The sequence below is a fragment of the Nipponia nippon genome, unplaced genomic scaffold (assembly GCF_047370975.1).
Source record: "Nipponia nippon isolate SJK-2023a ecotype South Korea unplaced genomic scaffold, ASM4737097v1 scaffold_58, whole genome shotgun sequence".
Lineage (NCBI taxonomy): Eukaryota > Metazoa > Chordata > Aves > Pelecaniformes > Threskiornithidae > Nipponia > Nipponia nippon.
This window is the reverse complement of record NW_028262378.1, coordinates 372,675-390,428: the sequence shown is the minus strand read 5'-3', so window position 1 is coordinate 390,428 and position 17,754 is coordinate 372,675. Positions and strand designations below refer to the sequence as shown.

General features: G+C 59.8%; 1 protein-coding gene across 1 annotated transcript; it reads left to right on the top strand.

Annotated features, from left to right (window-relative positions):
• The first annotated feature begins 5,395 nt into the window (after positions 1-5,395).
• LOC148051682 (maestro heat-like repeat-containing protein family member 7) lies at positions 5,396-13,851 on the top strand. Its single transcript, XM_087735471.1, has 16 exons — positions 5,396-5,418; positions 5,806-5,926; positions 6,148-6,234; positions 6,974-7,078; positions 7,361-7,541; positions 8,015-8,121; positions 8,541-8,690; positions 8,908-9,062; positions 9,444-9,591; positions 10,291-10,428; positions 11,121-11,297; positions 11,935-12,090; positions 12,395-12,496; positions 12,913-13,015; positions 13,351-13,410; positions 13,700-13,851. Exons 1-16 carry the CDS (start codon positions 5,396-5,398, stop codon positions 13,849-13,851), a joined length of 1,965 nt encoding a protein of 654 aa, XP_087591597.1.
• Positions 13,852-17,754: the final 3,903 nt, after the last annotated feature.

Here is a 17,754-nt window from a genome sequence, read left to right as displayed (position 1 = left end):
GAGCCTGGTGCATTTGTGGGTAAAATGCCTGTCATCTTTCTTACCTTCTGCCTGCAGTACTTGTTTGGAGCTCGGCGACCTCAGGCTCGCCTGCTGCTTTACTTTCCCAAAGGTGAAGCCTTTCTTCAGTCTACCACCGCTTTGAATGTACCTTTGGAAAAGGGGCAGCGTTTTTCCTCAGGTTTGAAAACACTGTCCTGCTGCTGGTAAAATATAAATAAGTAACCCAAGGAAAGACTTATTTTGCCAGGCAACTATGCTGTGTTCGTAAAAGCATAACCATGTGCATGTATGCCTGATGAGACACTGGCTGATTCATTGACAAACTCCACTGAAAAGAAGTATCCTGTAGTGATGCTTCCTTCTCAAATAAACTCCAGGGTTTTTTTAAGTCCTCTTAAGCTGAAACTTGACAGCTTCCTTATCCCTTTGACGTTTAAGCAGCTGTGAGTATTTGACAATTAAATTGGTGAAGGACCTTGAGAGGAGGAATGATGCTAATGGACACCTGCGGAATAATGTGAAATGGTTCTTTAAAAAACAATAAAAGAAAAATTTGTGAAGAAAACAGTCAGGGTAGCTGATGTTTTCTATCCCCCAAAATCACTCGGGCAGGAGTCTGAAGAGCTCTCTGTTAGTAATGCTGTTGGTATCTTTCCTGGAGTAATGGCATTGAGTCCAGTTCCTAGAGGCTGAGTTGAGCAGCTTTTAGGTATGATTTTTCCTGACATGCGGTCACTATCCTTGCTTAGAGCTAGAGGTATGTGCAAAATTTTGCTAGGCCATCTGGCTAGAAGTGTTGGTTAAATAGTCCTGTATGTCGGATTGCAGTGCAAGTCTTTTGCATCCTGGACAAGTTGCCAAAGAAACAGTGAAGTTGAAGGGACTAAGGTGGCATTTTAAAATTGAGCTTTACTGTCTTCAGGCTAAATTGTGCTTTCTTGGTGGTTGATACTGCACTGTAGCCATGAAGACTTGCTCTCTTTGCATCTTCCTGCAACAAAACGGATTTGCACTGCACGTAGCTGTGGAGTAGTGAAAGCTGTGTTTGTTGACGTAGCAGAAGAGGCCAGTCTACAGCACCTGAAGTCAATGCACAGCTCTGGTGGCTCCTGTGGTAGAAGTGGCAATAGCCTTACCCTTCCTGTATGCCACTCCTTCTGGACGCTGTGCAGGCTCAGGGACAGCCGCCATTTCTGGGGACCCGCCTGGCGCTGGCAGCGGGGTTCTCCTGCTCTTGCTGTCCTGCGAGGCAGGGACAACGGAAAGCCCTGCACAGAGCCCCGGGGGCCCTTTTCTAGAGCCTTCCCCCGGAGTACGATCATGCTATCAAACTAGCAATAGGGTGAGCTATGAGTCATCCCTCTCATTATCCTGGGAATGTTAGGTAGAAATAGGTCTCCCTAAGGAATATCTGAAAAAATATTAACGTGTTTCATGCGCAAAGAACAAAATGGAATCCAGAGAAGAACTGGTATCTTCTGGAAGTCCAACTCAAGCTGTCCACACTTGGAGGGAGACAGAGGAGTGTGTTTGCGAATGCAAGCATCCTTCTGCATGGGCATGGCAAAGTGATGTCATGCTCAGATTTCTGTGTAGATCTTGGCAAGGACGTTCAGAAGAAAAAGAACCAGAACAAGAAGACACGGAAAACAAACTTGGTGTGTCCTGTGCTTAGGCCTGTGCTCTGAACAGAGGACCATTTCATAAGTCGACAGCAAGCTGACACCTGCTCGTCAGCAGACAGTAAAGGAGAGCCCGTACGGGAGTACAGGCACAGCCAGTTTCCATCTGCGGTCTTAGCAGGGGCGGTCTTGGCCCATCAGTACAAAGAGGACGAATGCAGACCTTCCCTTGACAACTTCAGTGTGCTTTGACATGGTTTTGAAGACAAAGGGATGTAAACCAGGGAGACATTCACGTGACTTATTTCTTCTAATGAACTGATTTATTGGTCCTTTTGGCATTTTTCATGTCTGCAAGGTAACAGAAATCAAAAGTCAGTGGGACCCCGCTTTTCCTGACAGATAGTAAGGTCTGAATTATTGAAGAGGCAGAGACCAACAAAACCCTTGGTTAGGCAGGCTTGAGAGTCCATCAAAGGGCCAGGAAGATGCTGAAGGGACTCATCTGTCCTATGAGGACAGGCTGAGAGCTGGGACTGCTCAGCCTGGAGAAGAGGAGGCTCAGGGGGGACGGCATCAATGTGTCTTGATACCCAAAAGGAGGGTGCAAAGAGGATGGAGACAGGCTCTTTCCAGTGCAGGACCAGAGGCAATGGGCACAGCCCGAAACACAGGAGGTTCCCTCTGAACATCAGAACGCACTTTTTTACTGCGTGGGTGGCTGAGCCCTTCCAACCTCAACCATTCTGTGATTCTGTGATCTGTGACTGCAGACATCATCAAATAGCGTTTGTCCTCTCTGCTGCCCACCTTAGAAGTCTCTAGAAATCGCTAAAGGCACAAATAAGGAGCGGCTTGGATGCTGTTCAAATCAGCCACCTTTCCTTTGGATCCCAACGAGATCCGTATGTTTAAAGAAGAAGAATTGCTGAACCGCCCTTCAAGCTCTCTGTCTGTCGGCCTGTAGGGGAGGGGACTGATGGAAAATGTTAAGACACTTTAGGAAAGAGAGCATATTTTGTTCCGGTTTCCTCTTCTGATAGCATCTGGTCAGCAATACAGCATGTTAACGTTCCGTCGACAGTTGTAACACCAAACAAGGATCAGAGGAGAGAGGCAAGTGTAAACGGCTTTTTGCTGAAAGAGATTCTCAGAACGGAGGAAAGGCTGTGAATTGTAAGATGCCAGAAATTGTAGAAATGTGAAGAGAGCATCTCGTCCCATCTGTGGTGAACTCCGCACTGTGGCCAGTGTCGTATCCTCACGGGAATGATTAAAGATTAGCATGAGATTCCAAAAGAACTGGTAAATGTCATTAGCAACATCAAAAGTCAGTTGGGATAGAAACACTCGGTTAGGATCCTAGCCTTGCACTTTCTTATGCAGCTCCGAGCTGAAAGCAGACAGTGGTATTTCCTGCTGTGCTGCAGGGGAGAAGTTTCCACATTGCTAAAAACCCAGCATAAGACAGCCCTGCCTGGAGCTACCATTGCCCACAGGCCAAAAGACTCCAATTATAAAACTTCTGTGCAGCCCGCGCAGCAATGGGCTTCCCACCGTTCTGAAAGCTGGGAGGGGGAGCAGGCCATCAGGCAGAAGTGGCCCAGAAGATGCCCATGGAGCACTGGAGATGGCGCTCAGCCAGCACCAGCACAATGAGGAGGGCTTCTCGCTTGCGGTCCAAAACCAGGCCAAGAGAAAAGCAGCAAGAGAGCAATCTCCATTTGTGAAAGGTTCCCAACTCCTAAAAGGGCAAACTCCGTGGAAGATGCTTCCTTTTCTTTTCCCTCTTTTCTGCATAAGCTCTTCCTGTTTGATAGGAGGAAGAGAGGAAGTGACAAAAACTAGGACTTGTGTTCAGCTTGACTAAATCTAACATCGCCAAGGGAGAGAAGCAGCGCTCTGGAGTGCACAGAAGGGAAGGGAAGGTCCTGGGGGCACGCTGGGACGCGTGAACACGGGGCTCTGGGCCAGTTGGAGAGCAACAGGGAGGTCTGCAGGGAACATGAGGGCAAATGTGGGGCTTGGGGCACGCCAAGAGGACCCAAGTGCCCAGGGGTCAGTGGGCCTCGTGACGCCCCCAGAGGACACCCTGCCCCTCCCGGCCTGGGTGGCGGGTCACAGTGGTGCCCTTTGTGACCCGCCTCTGTGACACCCTGTGGCACTGCATATGGTCAACGCGGTCACAGCCCCCAGCCTGCAGTGTCCGGCAGGACGGCGACGGGACAGGGCGGGAGCCTGGAGCTGGCGAGCAGCCCCTGAGCACAGCCCACGTCTTTCCCCGGCAGCCCCGCGGTGCCAAGGCATTTTGCCAAAGCTTCCCCCTTCCCCACCCCTAGCTCTTTCCTGCGTCGCGCAGGATGGCGGAGAGACCCCCCAGCCGCCCCAGGGTGGCCTGGGAGGAGAAGAGGGCTCCCCAGGAGAGCAGCTCTCCACCGCAGCCCTACGAGGTGTGCGTGCCCCAGCCGCTGCAGAGAAGTAAGTGAGGGGCCCCGCCGGGCTGGGCAGGGCTGGGGCCGGCACCCTGATCGACACCAGGGTCCTGTTTCCCGGGCACAGTGGCAGTGGGGGTCCCACGGGCGGGGAGCACGGCACTGGTGGAATGCTGCTCGGGGCTGGGAGCTGGCCCCAGCACAGCCTCCCCCAGGGCGGGACGGGGCTCCTGCTCCAGGCTATGGGGCAGCAAGAGGCAGCTGGCCTGGAGGGAGGCAGCGGTGGTGGGGGACGGGGACCTTTCCAGTCTGTCTGCAAGCGAGTTTCTGAGCCCAGTGCACTTGTGCCTTTCTGTGCCGCGCTGTGCTCCAACATCGCAGCCCATCTGCCGGGCACCCTCCGGGCCAGACACCCATGGGGAGACTGCGCCAGGGGAGTGGGCATGGGGCCGGATGGAGGGCAGAGCTCCTCCGTCTCCTTGCATTTGCCTTCAGCCCCTCTCTACAGCCCTCCTTGCTCTCCTCCTTTACTAGGTCCCCCCGCTGGTGCATCCAGCTGGCAATCTCTGTACCGAGAGGAAAAAGAAGCCGTAGAGCTCATCCAGGCTTTTCTGAAGAGCTCAGAAAAGGTAAGCATGGCTATTTCCATGGTAGCTGTGCCTGCGTCTCCTGACGGTGGCACCGGCTCTGCTGCCTGCTGCCGGGGCTGCTGGGGGGCTGGTGGCTGGGCAGAGCTGCTCCTCCCAGGTCTCCTGCACAGCACTGCAGCCCCAGGGCTCCAGTGCTGCTGGCCATGTGTCTGCCTTCTCACGCTCCCCGTTTGTCTCTCTGTCCCCTGGCTGCCAGGAGGAGGCCCAGAAGATACAGTTCCTAGAGACCATCTGCACCCTGTGCGAAGCTGCCAGGTGCAAGGGCTTGTCACAGGGCCTGAATGCGTTCTGCCACAGCTTTGAGTTGGCAGAGAATATCAAGGTGAGGGGACACCTGGCAGGTCTGGGGACGGGGGCAAGGTCCCCGGGCACCGGCACAGTGTGCGGGCAGTGCACGGGCAGGGGTCGGGCAGGGACAAGTGTGAGTGGACGCGGAGCTGCCCTGAGGGGACTCGGGTGCCGCTGAGAAGCCCTGCCAGCAGAGACCCCATCACCAGGAGTGGCAGGGGGCACGCTGGGGTTGGTGCTGGGGTGGGGGCAGAGGGTCTCCACCAGCCCCACCGCCTGGTGCTGGGTCTGCTGGCACTGGCTGCTGGTGGCTGCCAGGTGCCATGCCGGTTGCGCTTTGCAGGTGCTGCTGGAAGAGGAGCCCGGGGACCACCTGCACACAGCGGTGCGGCAGCAAGCCATGCTTGCCATCGCCGCCTTGAGGTAGCTGCCCAGCCCCTGGTTTGGCTGGCACCTCTCCCCGTCCCCCATCCAGGCAGAGTCCAGTAGTGCCGTCAGAGGGACTCTGCTCTGCCCTGCTCGCGGCTTGTTGGGAGGGCGTAGGGGAGGCCAGAGGGATCGTGCAGCTGCCTGCCATGCCTCGGCTCTTCCCCAAAGCGGGAGGCGGGAGGCAGGAGGCGGGAGGCTTGCCTGCCAGGACTGTCCTTTGGCCCAGGCCATGTTGGGGAGGGAGGAGGTGCCTCCTGGCAGGGCTCCCTGCACACCCTCCATCCCTCTCGGGGACCCCTGCTCCAGAGGCACGTGGCCACCTGCCCAAGGCATCGAGGCGCCCAGCACCAGTGTCCAACAGGCCCCTCTCTCTCTTTGCAGCAAAGTGGAGATGGTGCTGGAGGGCAAAAAGAAAAGCCTTTTAGAGGCCTGCTTCAGGAGTGTCTTCTTGCTTCCTCCAAAAACAGACATGCAGGACCTGGACACTGCTCTCTACTTTAACGTAAGTGCTGGCTGAGCGGCAGGAGTCCCTAGTCCCTCTGGGCTGCTCCCTGGCCGCCATGTGCTGAGAGACACCCGGAGATCCAAGGCAGGGCAGGGGCTCGGCTTTGCTTTCCCACCCTCCTCCCTTCACCCGCAGTCCTTGGCGTGGGGAGTTCAGATCCATCTCCAGGGTGAGAGGGCCTGCAGAAAGACTGCCACAACCCTTTGTCCTTCTTGCAGACCCTGGATACCATGGATACCATGCTGTGGACGCTGGTGCTCAGCTCTCCTGCCTCTGGCTTCACGCAGCTGCAGACAATCTTACAGGTGTGGCATTGGCAAAGAGTGGGGTGCGCAGGGGCTGTTCCTGACGCTGGAGGGACGGGAGTGTCCACTCTCGAGTGGATGGTCCCCACCCCAGTGCCACGCACAGAGCACATTGCAGGGAGGGTGCCCAGCTGCCTGGGGGAGCCAGGGCTGGCCCGCCATGCTCTTCTGGCAGCCCCGTGTCCCCTGGCTGCACTCAATGTCGCTTCCCCTCTGCAGCCTCCTCCTGTGTCACGGCAAAGCCTTGCCCATGGCACTTCTGGGCCAGCTCCGTCCCCAGAGCTTTCCTTGCACCAAAGCGGTGGCAGACATTTGACCCCTCTCTTTAGGCACCTCAGCGGTGGCAGCTGGTGCTGCTCTTCCCCTGCCTCACTGTCCCTCGTGCTTTCCTCCCCAGATCTGACTGGGGCAGAGAGCCACTGAGACCTGCCTGTCCTGCACAGGCAGCCCAGCCCTGAAGCTCTGTACTCCTGGCTTCCCAGGGGGCCGTATCCCCATTGCCCCACTGCAGACCCTGCAGGCAGGCTCCTGCCCAAGAGCCCAGCCTTCACTGGAGAGGGGACACAGGGCTGTGTTGTGGGGGAGGGCACGGAAGGGAGCAGGCACTGCCCTGGGGGTGGCATCTGCCCACCTGCCTGGCCACAAGGGCTGCGTGAGTCCAGCCAGGGCTTCAGCAGTGCTGCTTCTGCTGGCGCGGGCACCAGCTCCCATGGCACGTGAGCACTTTCTCTCCTCCCAGATGCTGCTGACCTTCGTCAACTGCCAGAACGCAGCTGCGTGTGAGAGGGCTGTGGGGAGGATTGGGAGGCTGAGCGATTTGCTGGCCAGCTCTTCCTCAGTGGAGGTAAGGAGCCAGGCAGCCTCCCCTTGCCTGCACACCAAAGCAGCCTGCAGCTCAGAGATGCCTGTGAGGCAAGCCTGGGCAGCGACTGAGGCATTCAGCAAGGCTCTGCCCTGGAGCCAGCGTCTTGCTTTCTTTCTTTTTCCCATGCTCTTCTCTCCCCAGCTGGCTGCTTTGGGAGGGCCCTCCAAAGCTCTGACTCCCCGGGGATCCTTCCCCGTGCAGACTCTTGGGTTGCAGCTGCTGCCCCTCAGCCCTTCTACCTGTCCTGCCTCCCTCGCCCAGGTCCGGAGCACCTTTGTAGGAGACGATGACAGCCGTGCCTGCCAGACAGAGATCCGTATCCCCATCCTGGGACAGCTGCTGGGGCGTCTCATCCTTTGCCGCACTTGCACGAACTGGGAGATCAGCTGGGGGGCTTTGGATGCTCTTCATCGCCTCTTCAGGTTCATCCTGTGGCAAAAACGTAAGTGAAGCTGTGGTGGGCTGTGTCCCTCCACACACAGGCATCTCCTCAGATGCGTGCTTGTTTCCCTGAGTGTTGCAACGGACCGTTCTTGTGCCTGCTGGAGGCTGTCCAGGAAAGCCTGCCAGCTTCTCTGTCCCTCGCATCTCAGTTATTCCAACAACGTGTGAGTTGTGTGACTGCGTGCAGAGTTCTAGTTCCTTTGAGCTTCCCAGGCCATGAGCATTTGCACACATACGCTTGAGGCAGGTGTCTCTCATCCTTCTCCATCGTCCCTGAGGTCCCTCTTGTTCCCTTCACCTGTCGTCACCCTTTGCTTTATACCCCTGCCCACCACCTCCTCCCCTGACTGTGGGTCGGAACCCCCCTCCTCAGCCATTCCTAGTTCAAAGCTCTTTTCACCATTTGCTAAGCTTGTTGGCAAAGATGCTTTGACCTAATTGATCACTTGTCTGTGATCCCCTCCTGTTTAGGCACGATGCTGCCAGAGGATAATCCAGAGCATCCGCGGCGTCAAAGGGAATGGAAGGCTGAGAACACCACCTGGCTTTCTTCGCCCAGCACCAGCAACATAACAATGGTAATGAGCTCCTCCCTTGCTGGGCCTCTTGTGCCCAGAGATCCAGAATCAGTGGGGCCGGCATGGCCTCACTGTCCCTGGTGAGAGGGTTGCTGCTGTCCCCGAGCAGGGACTAGAAGGGGCTGCACTCCCAAGTGTCCCAGCATCAGCTCCAGCCCGCCTGGCCACCAGCAACCCCTGGTTCTCTGTAGGGCCGGCACGCTGGGCTCACGACCCCAACCCTCCTCCCTCACCCTGAGGGCCCTCTCTTCTCCTCCTCCACCACGCAGTACTGCAGCCCCTGCTTCCAGCTTTCCTGCGGGCACCGCTGCCAGCACTGCTGGGCCATGTCTTGCCAGAGCTGCTCTCACTGCTCAGCTAAGCAGCACCATCAGGGCGCTCGGTGTGCCATGTCTTCCCTGCCTTCCTTCCTCCCATAGGCATTTGGAAAATACCTGCAGCCTTCTGAGAAGAGAGACGTCGTCCTCGTGGCCATTGAGGCCATGAGAGACTCCAGCATCTATGACAAGGAGGAGGCGAGCAGCATCCTGGATGTGGCTGGGAGAGAGCCTGCCTCCTGGCTGACAGAGGTAAGCGGCCTGTGGCTGCCCTGCCCTGAAGCCCTTTCAGGCACTGTTCCTCCCTCCCTCCCTCCCTCCCTCCCTCCCTCCCTGATGCAGGTGCCTCAGGCACCTTGAAGCCATCTGAAGCCAGCAGAGCAGGATGGGAAGAGCAGCAGTTTGAGAGGCAGCTGAGGAAATGGCTGCATTCCAGTGGCAGCACCATCCTCACCTGTGTGCCCTCCAGGTGCCAAGCATCGTGAGGTGCATCTATGAAAACACGGCATGCATCCGCACGGCATCCGCCCGGCACAGACTGGACTTGCTGCTTCTCCTGATGACGGAGCAGTGCCCCAGGGGAGTGGTCGCGAGCCTGCTGAAGCTCTCTCCATCGTGTGACAGGTACTGACCCCAGCAGCCCCCGGGGGCTTGTGCCGTGTGGGGAGAGGGGCCTGGAGACTTTCTGGCTGCCGGAGCCACGGGAAAGCGCAGGACACCCCCAAGGAGCAGGGCCCTCCAGCCCACGCCACTTTCCAGCCCTGGTGGATGTGCCAGGCCCGCAGTAGCCAAAGCTGGCCAAGGCAGCCCAGAGCCCTGCCACGAGGTTCCTCCGGGCCCCACAGGGAAGACTATCTCAGCCCCCTCCTCCTTGCCCAGGCAGGGACCTGGGCACTCCAAGCGAGGGGTCGGGAAGGGCCAGGACAGCCTGGGTCCTGTGGGGCTGGCGCGGGCACAGTGTGGTGGCCGAGGCAGCCCTGCTGACAGAGCGCTCTGGGCCTGCAGTGCTGCTCTGGCCATGTGGGACGTGATGCTTTCCCAGCCCCACACCCTGAAGAAGGTCTTGAGGGAGCTGCTCAGCCAGCTCCAGGACCAGCGGCTGCGCAGGGTGTTCAGCTCCAGCACAGAGGACGCCTGCATCCATCACTTGGCTGTGAGTGACCAGAGCAGTCCTTGCTCACCCTCGGGGCTGTGCCTGCCTCTTCAGGCAAACAGGCACGGCCCTCTCCCCTCCCATCTGCCCCAAACAGTCGCCTTCTCCAGGACATAGGGACACAGCCCCTTAGGGCCAGCAGGGACCCGCCCAGCAGCAGGTTCCCCTGCGCCAGCCATGCAGGGCCACTCCACGCTGCTTGGGCCCCGGTGCACAAACACGAAGCCCAGGCAGCCCCTGCCTGCCCAGGCAGCTCTCTGCTTCTCCCCTGCCTGCACCCCTCTGCCCTGCTCTGCAGACTGGAAGCCTGGGGCAGGGCAAGGGCTGGGTCAGGGGCAGAGATGTGGCCTTTGCACACGCTGAGCAGGCTGCAAGGTTGGGGGCAGGAGACATTCGTCACCACTCGCGTGTCGTGCCTCCTTTGTGCCCGCTCTTGCTGTTGCATCGCTCCTCAGAGGCGTGAGAGCAAGAGGCTGCTGATGCTCAGAGGACAGGAGGAGCCGGCACAGGCAACCATGTGGTGTGCGGCGAGGCGCAGGGCGCGGGGAAGCCAAGCGGCCCTCCACGGGCAGAGCTGCCCCTGGGTCGGGCTGTCTGGCCCCGGTGCCCTTGCCCTGAGGTGCCAGTGGGAAGCAGGAGCCACATGGAGCAGGGAGCCCAGTGGGCTCTGCCAGTCTCTCACTGCCGCCTTTGTTTCAGCTGCTGGCCTCCAGCGACATTGAATTGGAGGAGTTTGCTAGCCTCTACAAAGTCCAGAGGTACCTGAGGCGTCCAAGCCTGGTGCTGCTCTTGCTGGTGCTCAGAGGCCTCATCACGCTGTCGCAGAGACCCGAGACGGTGAGCAGGGCCTGGTCAAGTGAAGCCATGTTGGCAGCCTGGGGCTGGGGAAGTGGGTAACGCGGTGGCTTGGCCTGGGCTGGGAGTCAGGAGGTGGGGTGATGGCTCCAAATGCCCCCGCTGTCCCCTTCACGGGCCCCAGGCTCCTTCAGGCTTGGACCTTGCCGCTGCAGCGCAAGGAGAAAAGCTCCCTCACCAGCAGCTCTCGCTCCTGGCTCATCCCTGTGGTGCCAGGCAGGAATTTCTGCTCTGCACCGAGGCAGCCAGCGCCAAGGTGCCTCAGTCGAGGGAGCCCTGTCCCCAGAAGAAGCGTTCTGCTGAGAGAGGGGGATGAGCCAGAGCCCAGGGTACAGCTGATGCTAGGGGCTGACTCTGGGGCTGGGGCAGTGGGCCTCTGTCATGACGGGGTCACCGCCTGCTCATTGCCAGCTTGGAGATGGCTGCCCTTCCCCGCACCCTGCGGTGCACGAGCCATGGGGGTCTGCAGACTGCTGCCATGGAGGGGCCTGGTGGTGGCTGCCTGGGGAGCTTTCCAGGCCCGGAGGGTTACCAAGCCTTCTGCCCCTTTGGTTTGGGATTCCTGTGCCACCTGCCAGGAAGGCGGAGAGGAGGCTGGTGCTTAGTGGCCAGAGCATTTTTGCCAGGGTGGTCTTTCACCGCTTCACAAGAAGAAAATTCTGTGCTTCCTACAGGCAAGAAAAATGCTGGTCCTGCTGCCGGACATCATGGAGACCCAGCAGAATGCCAACACTGACAACAAGATGAAGGCCCTGCTTGTCTTCAGAAATGTGATGGGTCATATGACGAGGGAGGAGGCCAGCCTGACCGCTCTGCAGCTGGTGGAGAAGCTCCTGCCGCTCTTTGATGATGTAAGGCTGCTGTGGGAGCCTGAGCCCCACTGCTGGGCCCTCAGCAAGGACAACTGCCCGTCAGCCCAGCCCTGTGGCAGCACTTAGGCAGGGCTGTTCCCCTCCTCGCGCCCCTGGGCTCTCGTGGGGATGGCTTCTGGGCTCTGCAGCCCAGCACGGCTTCTCCCTGACAGGCTGATGCCTCCGGGTGACCTGAGCCCCCTGTGCTGGGGCCCAGCCCAGCCCCTGTGCAAAGCACCTGCAGGCCAAGAGCTGCTCACAGATCCCTGAGGCTGCCCGCAGCTGTGCTGCCAGGCAGGACCAGACGTTGTCCCCAGGCGCCGTGGCAGGGGGCTGAGGCGGCGATGTGTGCCCTGGAGGCATTGCCGAGGGCCAGCCTGGTCCCTGGGGAGCTCTGCGCTGGTGCAGCTGGTGTGGCTGGTGGTGAATGCTGGGGGCTTGCACAGGCACCGCCTGATGGAAACCTCATGCGTGGCCTTTCGTGGGCCTGGGCCCATTCAGCCACAGCTGCAGATCTGGCCCACGGCTCCTGTGTACAGAACCTGACTGCAGAGCATCTCCCCTCACATCAGCCCCGCTAACGCCCTTGCTCAGGGAGCGGCTGTTGCTGACGTCCTCCTGTTCTCCTCCCTGCCAGGAGTCCAGCCAGCTGCGAGAGCTCTCCATCTGCCTCTTCAAAGAGGTGCTACAGATGGTGGTGGGGAACGACAAGCGGCAGGTGAAGGAGAGCGTGCGGAGAAGCCTGCTCCGACTCTTCTTCCGCATGAGTGACGAGAGCGAGAGCGTGGCCAAGGTAGAGATTTCAAACGTGACCAGTGATGCGGGGAAGGGTGTGCTGCCAGCACAGGGGTGGGCTGGGCATCAGGGAGGGGCAAGGGCTGCTGGCAGTTGGCCTCTTGGCGTCTGTCTCACCCCAGGCTCCAACTGCCCGAGTCACTGAGGACAGGGCAGAGCTGCCCTCCTTCCCTGCCCCAGTCCCACCACTGCTGCAGAGGATGGAGATGTGGGGTCCCCTCCCATCCCTGCTCCCCACAGTCCTGCCCCTGCAGGTGTTGGAGGCCAGGACTTTGAGCCCCAATCCCTGTCCCCCTCTGCAGGCCTCTCAGGAAGCCCTCCTCGTCGCTGCAAAGCTGCTGAAGTGGAGGCAGCTCAAGCACCTGGCCCAGACACAGCAGACCTGGAGAATTGGGGAGTGCTTGGTGAGGACAACCCCCAGGCCCAGGGCCCGGGCTGGACAAGGGGTGCCCCTGTGCAGCTGTGCCTGGCCTGCCCTGCTCCAGCCCAGAGCCCGCAGCCTGGAGCTGCATCCTCCTTCCCTGCCCCCAGGCACAGAGCCCCCCAAGGGCTCTTCTCCAGGCCCCTCTCCCTTCCCCACCCTCAAGATGTCGAACGAGACCCTAGCCCACCCAGGCCCTGGCAGTGGGACAGAGGGCTCTCAGGACCTCCAGACCTGCCTCTGCCTGGGGCTCTCTCTGAACCTCAGCCCCACAGGGCTCCTGGCTGGGAGATGGGAAGGGCCTGAGGTGGGAGGGGGACCGGGGGTGCTGGGAGGAGGGACCGGTCCGGGTAACTGGGGAGGGCCTGTGCCAGCCCCATGCCCTTGTGCTCTCTCCAGCTGGTGCAGGACAGGAGCAGACTTGAAGACTATCTGAGTCAGAGCCTGCCGTACTTGAAGGATGCTCAGGTCCCCTTGCGAGAGGCGGCCGTGAGGTTCATTGGTGAGCCACAGCCCCTGGAGACCCTCCTTTGGCAGCCTGGCCCCAGTGCCAGCCGCTGCACTGGCAGCAAGGGGCAGCCCTGTGGCTGCCAGAGCCCCGGCTGCCCCGGGCAGGGCCTGGGCAGCCAGGGGCTCTGGGCCTCCCTCTCCCAGCCCTGCCCACGCAGGTGGGCTTGGTGGCCGCCCTGCTCAGTCCCACCCCGCCTCGGGTCCCGTCCTTCCCTGGGGTCACCCTGCTGAGGGGGAGGAGGGTGTGCAGCCAAACCGGCAGAGCCGGGAGCTGTGCTGCTGGGAGCACGCTGGGGAGCGGGAGGTCTGACGCAGCTCTGTGCCTAGGGCTTGCCGCGCGGCACCGGAGGGACCAAAGCGAGGAGGAGCTGGCTGAGCTCTGCAGCGGTGAGCAGGGGCAGTGCTGTGTGTGGCGGGGCTGGTGGGGCAGGGGCCCCAGCCTGGGCAGGGTGCTGCCATGCCTTGCCCTGCTGCAGGGAAATGCTTCAAGGGCAGGGGAACATCTCAGGGGCATTTGGGGCATTCCTGAGCAGCAGCTTCCAGCTGATGCCTTTGTCCCACCTGCTCCTCCTGGCCAGGGAAAGGGATGGGTGGGGCTGGCATGGTCCGGAGGGGATGCCTGGGGGTCTCTGCAGATCGGTGGGCTTCAGCTCTGTTCTCTTTCCTCCTCTTGCAGCCCTACAGCTTTTGGAGAAAGATGACGAACTCTCGGTCTCGTCCCTGGCAATTCAGACCGTGCTCCTCCTGAGATCTCCCAGGAAGCAGCCAAAACGGGGATGGGCCCTGTGGGCGCTCTGCTGCTGGCCCTGCAAAGCTGGGCAGAAGTGAAGCGCTCTCCAAGAAAACGGCTCTGTTGGATTAAAGCTGGAAGCACAAGTCCGAGGCCATGGTGTCCTTCACACAGGAAGCACCCTGAGCGTGCCCACGGCAGCACAGCACACGCGGACGCAGGGCATCCTTGCCGCAAAGCCCCAGCTGCCCTGCTGGACTGCCACACCTGGAGGTTTCATCCTGCTGTTCAGACGCGGCCACCTCTGGCATGCTCTGGGCTTGCACATCCTTGTTTGGGAGCCGGGGGAGAAGTTTCCCTGTGGAGAGGGAGCAGCTGTGCCCTCAGGGGCACCCTGCCCCACCTCCTCTGGGCTGCTGAGGCCGGGCTCCCAGCCCTTTGGCCTCTGCCCCGACACAACCCCCTCACCAGTGCTTCTTGTCCTTCTACACTGAGCCCAGCTTCTCAGCAGGAGGACTACACTGCTGTCCCCACGCTTACCTGGTGTAGAATATGGAAAAGAAATTACAATTAGCAAATAGTAATTCTACCCGTAGCCCATATCTATCTAGTCTATAGCCTACAGCTCTGGACGCACAGACCAGCCTATATTTCCTGTATCTGCTTACTCGATGATGTGTCCAGAAAGCCAAATCCTCATTACCTTTAACAGAGAATGCAACTGGGGGGGGAAGGGGAAGGAAGAAAAGGTGGAGAAAAGGAAAAGGGTGGGCACACAACTGAAAAAGAAAGGAGCGCAGTTATCGCGAAGACCAGCGCAGCCCCCCTCGCTCTTTGATGCCCGCAGGTGTCTGCGTTCAGATGGGAACCAGCAGAAAAACCCTGACAGGGCTCCTTTTCACTGTCCTCCTCCCTGCGTGCGTGCTGGGACCTCCTCGTTTCCCCGAAGGCCTCCCAGACTCCCAGGGGGTAGCAAACAACTGCACCTGCAGAAGCAGAGGGGCGGCCGTGCCTCGGCTTCGGAGAGGCCCAAAGCCGCCCTGGGCCCCAGCAGCCCCTGGCGCCCCGGCATTTGCTTGGCCCCGAGGCCCCGCGGGGCCTGCCAGCACCGGGGACCCCCGGGGACAGAAGCCAAGGACAGCGGTCAGCCCCCGTGGGGAGAGGGACAGGGCTCTGTCCCCCCTTCTGGCCGCGGGAGGACGCCCTGGGCCGCGCCAGCACAGGGCGTCTCTCCTCCTCAGCGCCCGGGGGCAGCGAGGCCTGAGGGAGGCCCTGGGTGCCGGGCTCAGCCTGGCCGCTGCCAGCGGCTCCCGGCACGCAGCTCCTCCTGCCCAGGGCGGTGGCTGGAGCACAGCCAGAGCCACCCTTTGGGAAAGCCGTGCCGGTGCCCAGCAAAGCCCGGGCAGCTCCCCCCGGCCCTGCCCCCGGCCCTGCCCCTCGCCCTTCCCTCCCCTCCCGCCCTGCGCAGGCCCAGCCCCCCCAGCCGCGCCATTGGCCACGGCGGAGCCAATCGGCGGAGCCGGAGGCGGGCTGTCAGTCAGAGCCGGGTGGGGCGGGGCCGGAGGGGGCCGAGGCCCAGGGGCCTGAGGAGAAAGGGGCGGGAGCCGGGCCGGGGGCAGCCGGGGCCCGGGGGGAGCGGGGCCAGGCCAGAGCCAGGGCCAGGGCCAGGCCACAGGGCCAGGGGAGCTGCAGGAGCAGGTATGTGCCAGTGGGGATGGGCCTGGGGCAGGGGCCTGGAGGCCTCACCGCCCACGGGCCCCGCCACGGCCCAGTCCCCAGCCCTGGGCCCGAGGGCTCAGCCCCAGGGCCAGCCCCAGCAGCAGGGTGGGAGCGGTTCCTGCTGCTGCCCCCAGGGTCGCCAGCCCCAGCCCTGCCAGCTGGAGGTGGGTGTTGGATGTCCGCAGGGCAGGGGAAGGCAGAGTGGCCTCCTCTCTGCAGGCGGCTCCGGGCTTTGGGGCAGGCATGCTGTGGTGGGGACAGGCCGGGGGCCTTTGCTGTCCCCTCCTGTGGGTCTGGTGCTGATGGACAGCCCCGCCTCTGCCGACAGCCTTTGAGAAATGGGGATTTCCAGACACGGAGCTGTTTCTGCCTCCTGGTGGGAGCACGCGCCGGGGCGTTGTTGGCAGAGCAGCGGGTGGGGAGCGCTCCTGGTTGGAGGCAGCTCCCTTGGCAGATGCTTGTGCGACCGCCAACCGGCCCAAAAACTTTCTAACGCCAAATTGGCATTCAGAAAGCAGGCCTTCTTTATTGCAGCGCTGGGTGCACGGGGGATACCTCAGCCCAGTGTGCATGCCGTAGGTCACGCCAGCAAAGTGTGACACACAGCAAAGTGTGACACACAGCGCTGGGTGCACGGGGGATACCTCAGCCCAGTGTGCATGCCGTAGGTCACGCCAGCAAAGTGTGACACACTTAAAACGTACAGATTCCTTAATTTTCCAAGGAAAGTCACTGATATTGCAGTTATTTCCCAGAAATCATGACCATATTTCCCCTCCCACCGGAGCATGCGCTGTTTGATTCTGGGGCTTCTTTTGGGGGCCCTTGGTGGTCGTTCTCCTCAAGTTCCAGCTGTCCGCTTTTTGACCTCGTTGGTTTTTTCCACCTCAGCATGCTGATTTGGCTGTTTCCTTTTGTTAAGAAGACAGCTGACACTCGCCAGTGTTCAGGGAGTTTCTTGGTTTCTGTTCAGACTGCCCATGATCTTTGTGCTGAGCTCACTCTTTGATTCAGAGATTCCTTCTTACCTTACAGGCCTCTCCTCTGTCCTTGGTTTCTGCGGGCATGCTGATTCACTTCCTTCCTAGCTCTACTCTGTCCTTGGGAGCTGTCAGTTGTTGGTGACCAACTTCTTCTAAGCAGGCCTTGATGATGAACGTTTTGAAGCAGGCCTTGGTAATGAACTCCTTTTCTGAATCCCACAGGTAACGCTTGTGCCCCTCTCTGGGCCCCAAGGTGGGATACCTGCCTGTCCCCCCACCCAAGCTGTGCGGCGGGCTTCTGGGAAACGGGGGTACCGAGGGCGGATGGTTTTACCACAGCCGGGAAGGTCCGGTAACCTGTCAGGGACTTTGTTCTTCCTGGTGCTTGCAGTAGCAGGTTATTTGTTTTTGTCAATGTATTTTTTCTGAGGAAACTTCACCCAGGAAAGCGCAGCGTTTAGCTCTGGTTGCTCTCTGTGTGGCCTGTGCCTGTCCTCAGCCAGGCACACAGCAGCTTTCAGAGGAGGAATGGGACTATTCCAGGGTGAGGTGAGCAGTGGGGATCCCAGGCCTGTTGTGTGTAAGGCAATCAGGGGAAAATGTGCGGTTAGAGCTGCCTGTGTTGCTTCCCCCTTGGATTGCAGTGCTCCCCTCTAGTTCTCTGTAATCCTCACTTCTACGAGTCGGCTGCATCGGGTTTAAATTTCTGTAAGTTGCTGGTACACTTTGCAGGTGTTTCGACTTGGTTCTTCCCAGGTTTGAAAATTCCGTGTGCAGGTCTCTCTACTTTCTTCTCCCCTCTGTCCCACAGAACCGTCTGTGCCTGCAGGGGCTGCAGAGTCTGTGTTTGCTCCCCGTGGTGAGGAAAGTACGGGCATGAAAAAGATAGCGATTCTGAAAAGAGCCCTTTCTTTGTGCTCCTTTTCACATTCAGTTGCCTGTTGTGGGTTCTTAAATGATGTGAGTTACTCTGAGTCTTAGCAATCCCTTGTTTGCACGCCTGTGCTCAGGAGGTGCCTCAGAAACTCTGTTTGGGCATTGCTTATGCCAGACAAGTAACCGTAGCCCTTTCTGAAAAATAGCTCCTGGGTGAGTTAGTTCCTCAGCCATAACGGCAGGGTTTCTGTTGGCGTCTGCAAGAACTCGGGAGCAAACCCTGCTGACGGAAACCGTCAGGAGAAAAGGAAGGCTGGAGAGAGCAGAAGAGATCCGTAGAGCTGCGCTGCTTGACCCCCGATGGTGTCACACCTCCTGGCACGGCGACTGGGTAAGGGTGCTCTCAGGGTGTTTTGTCACCTT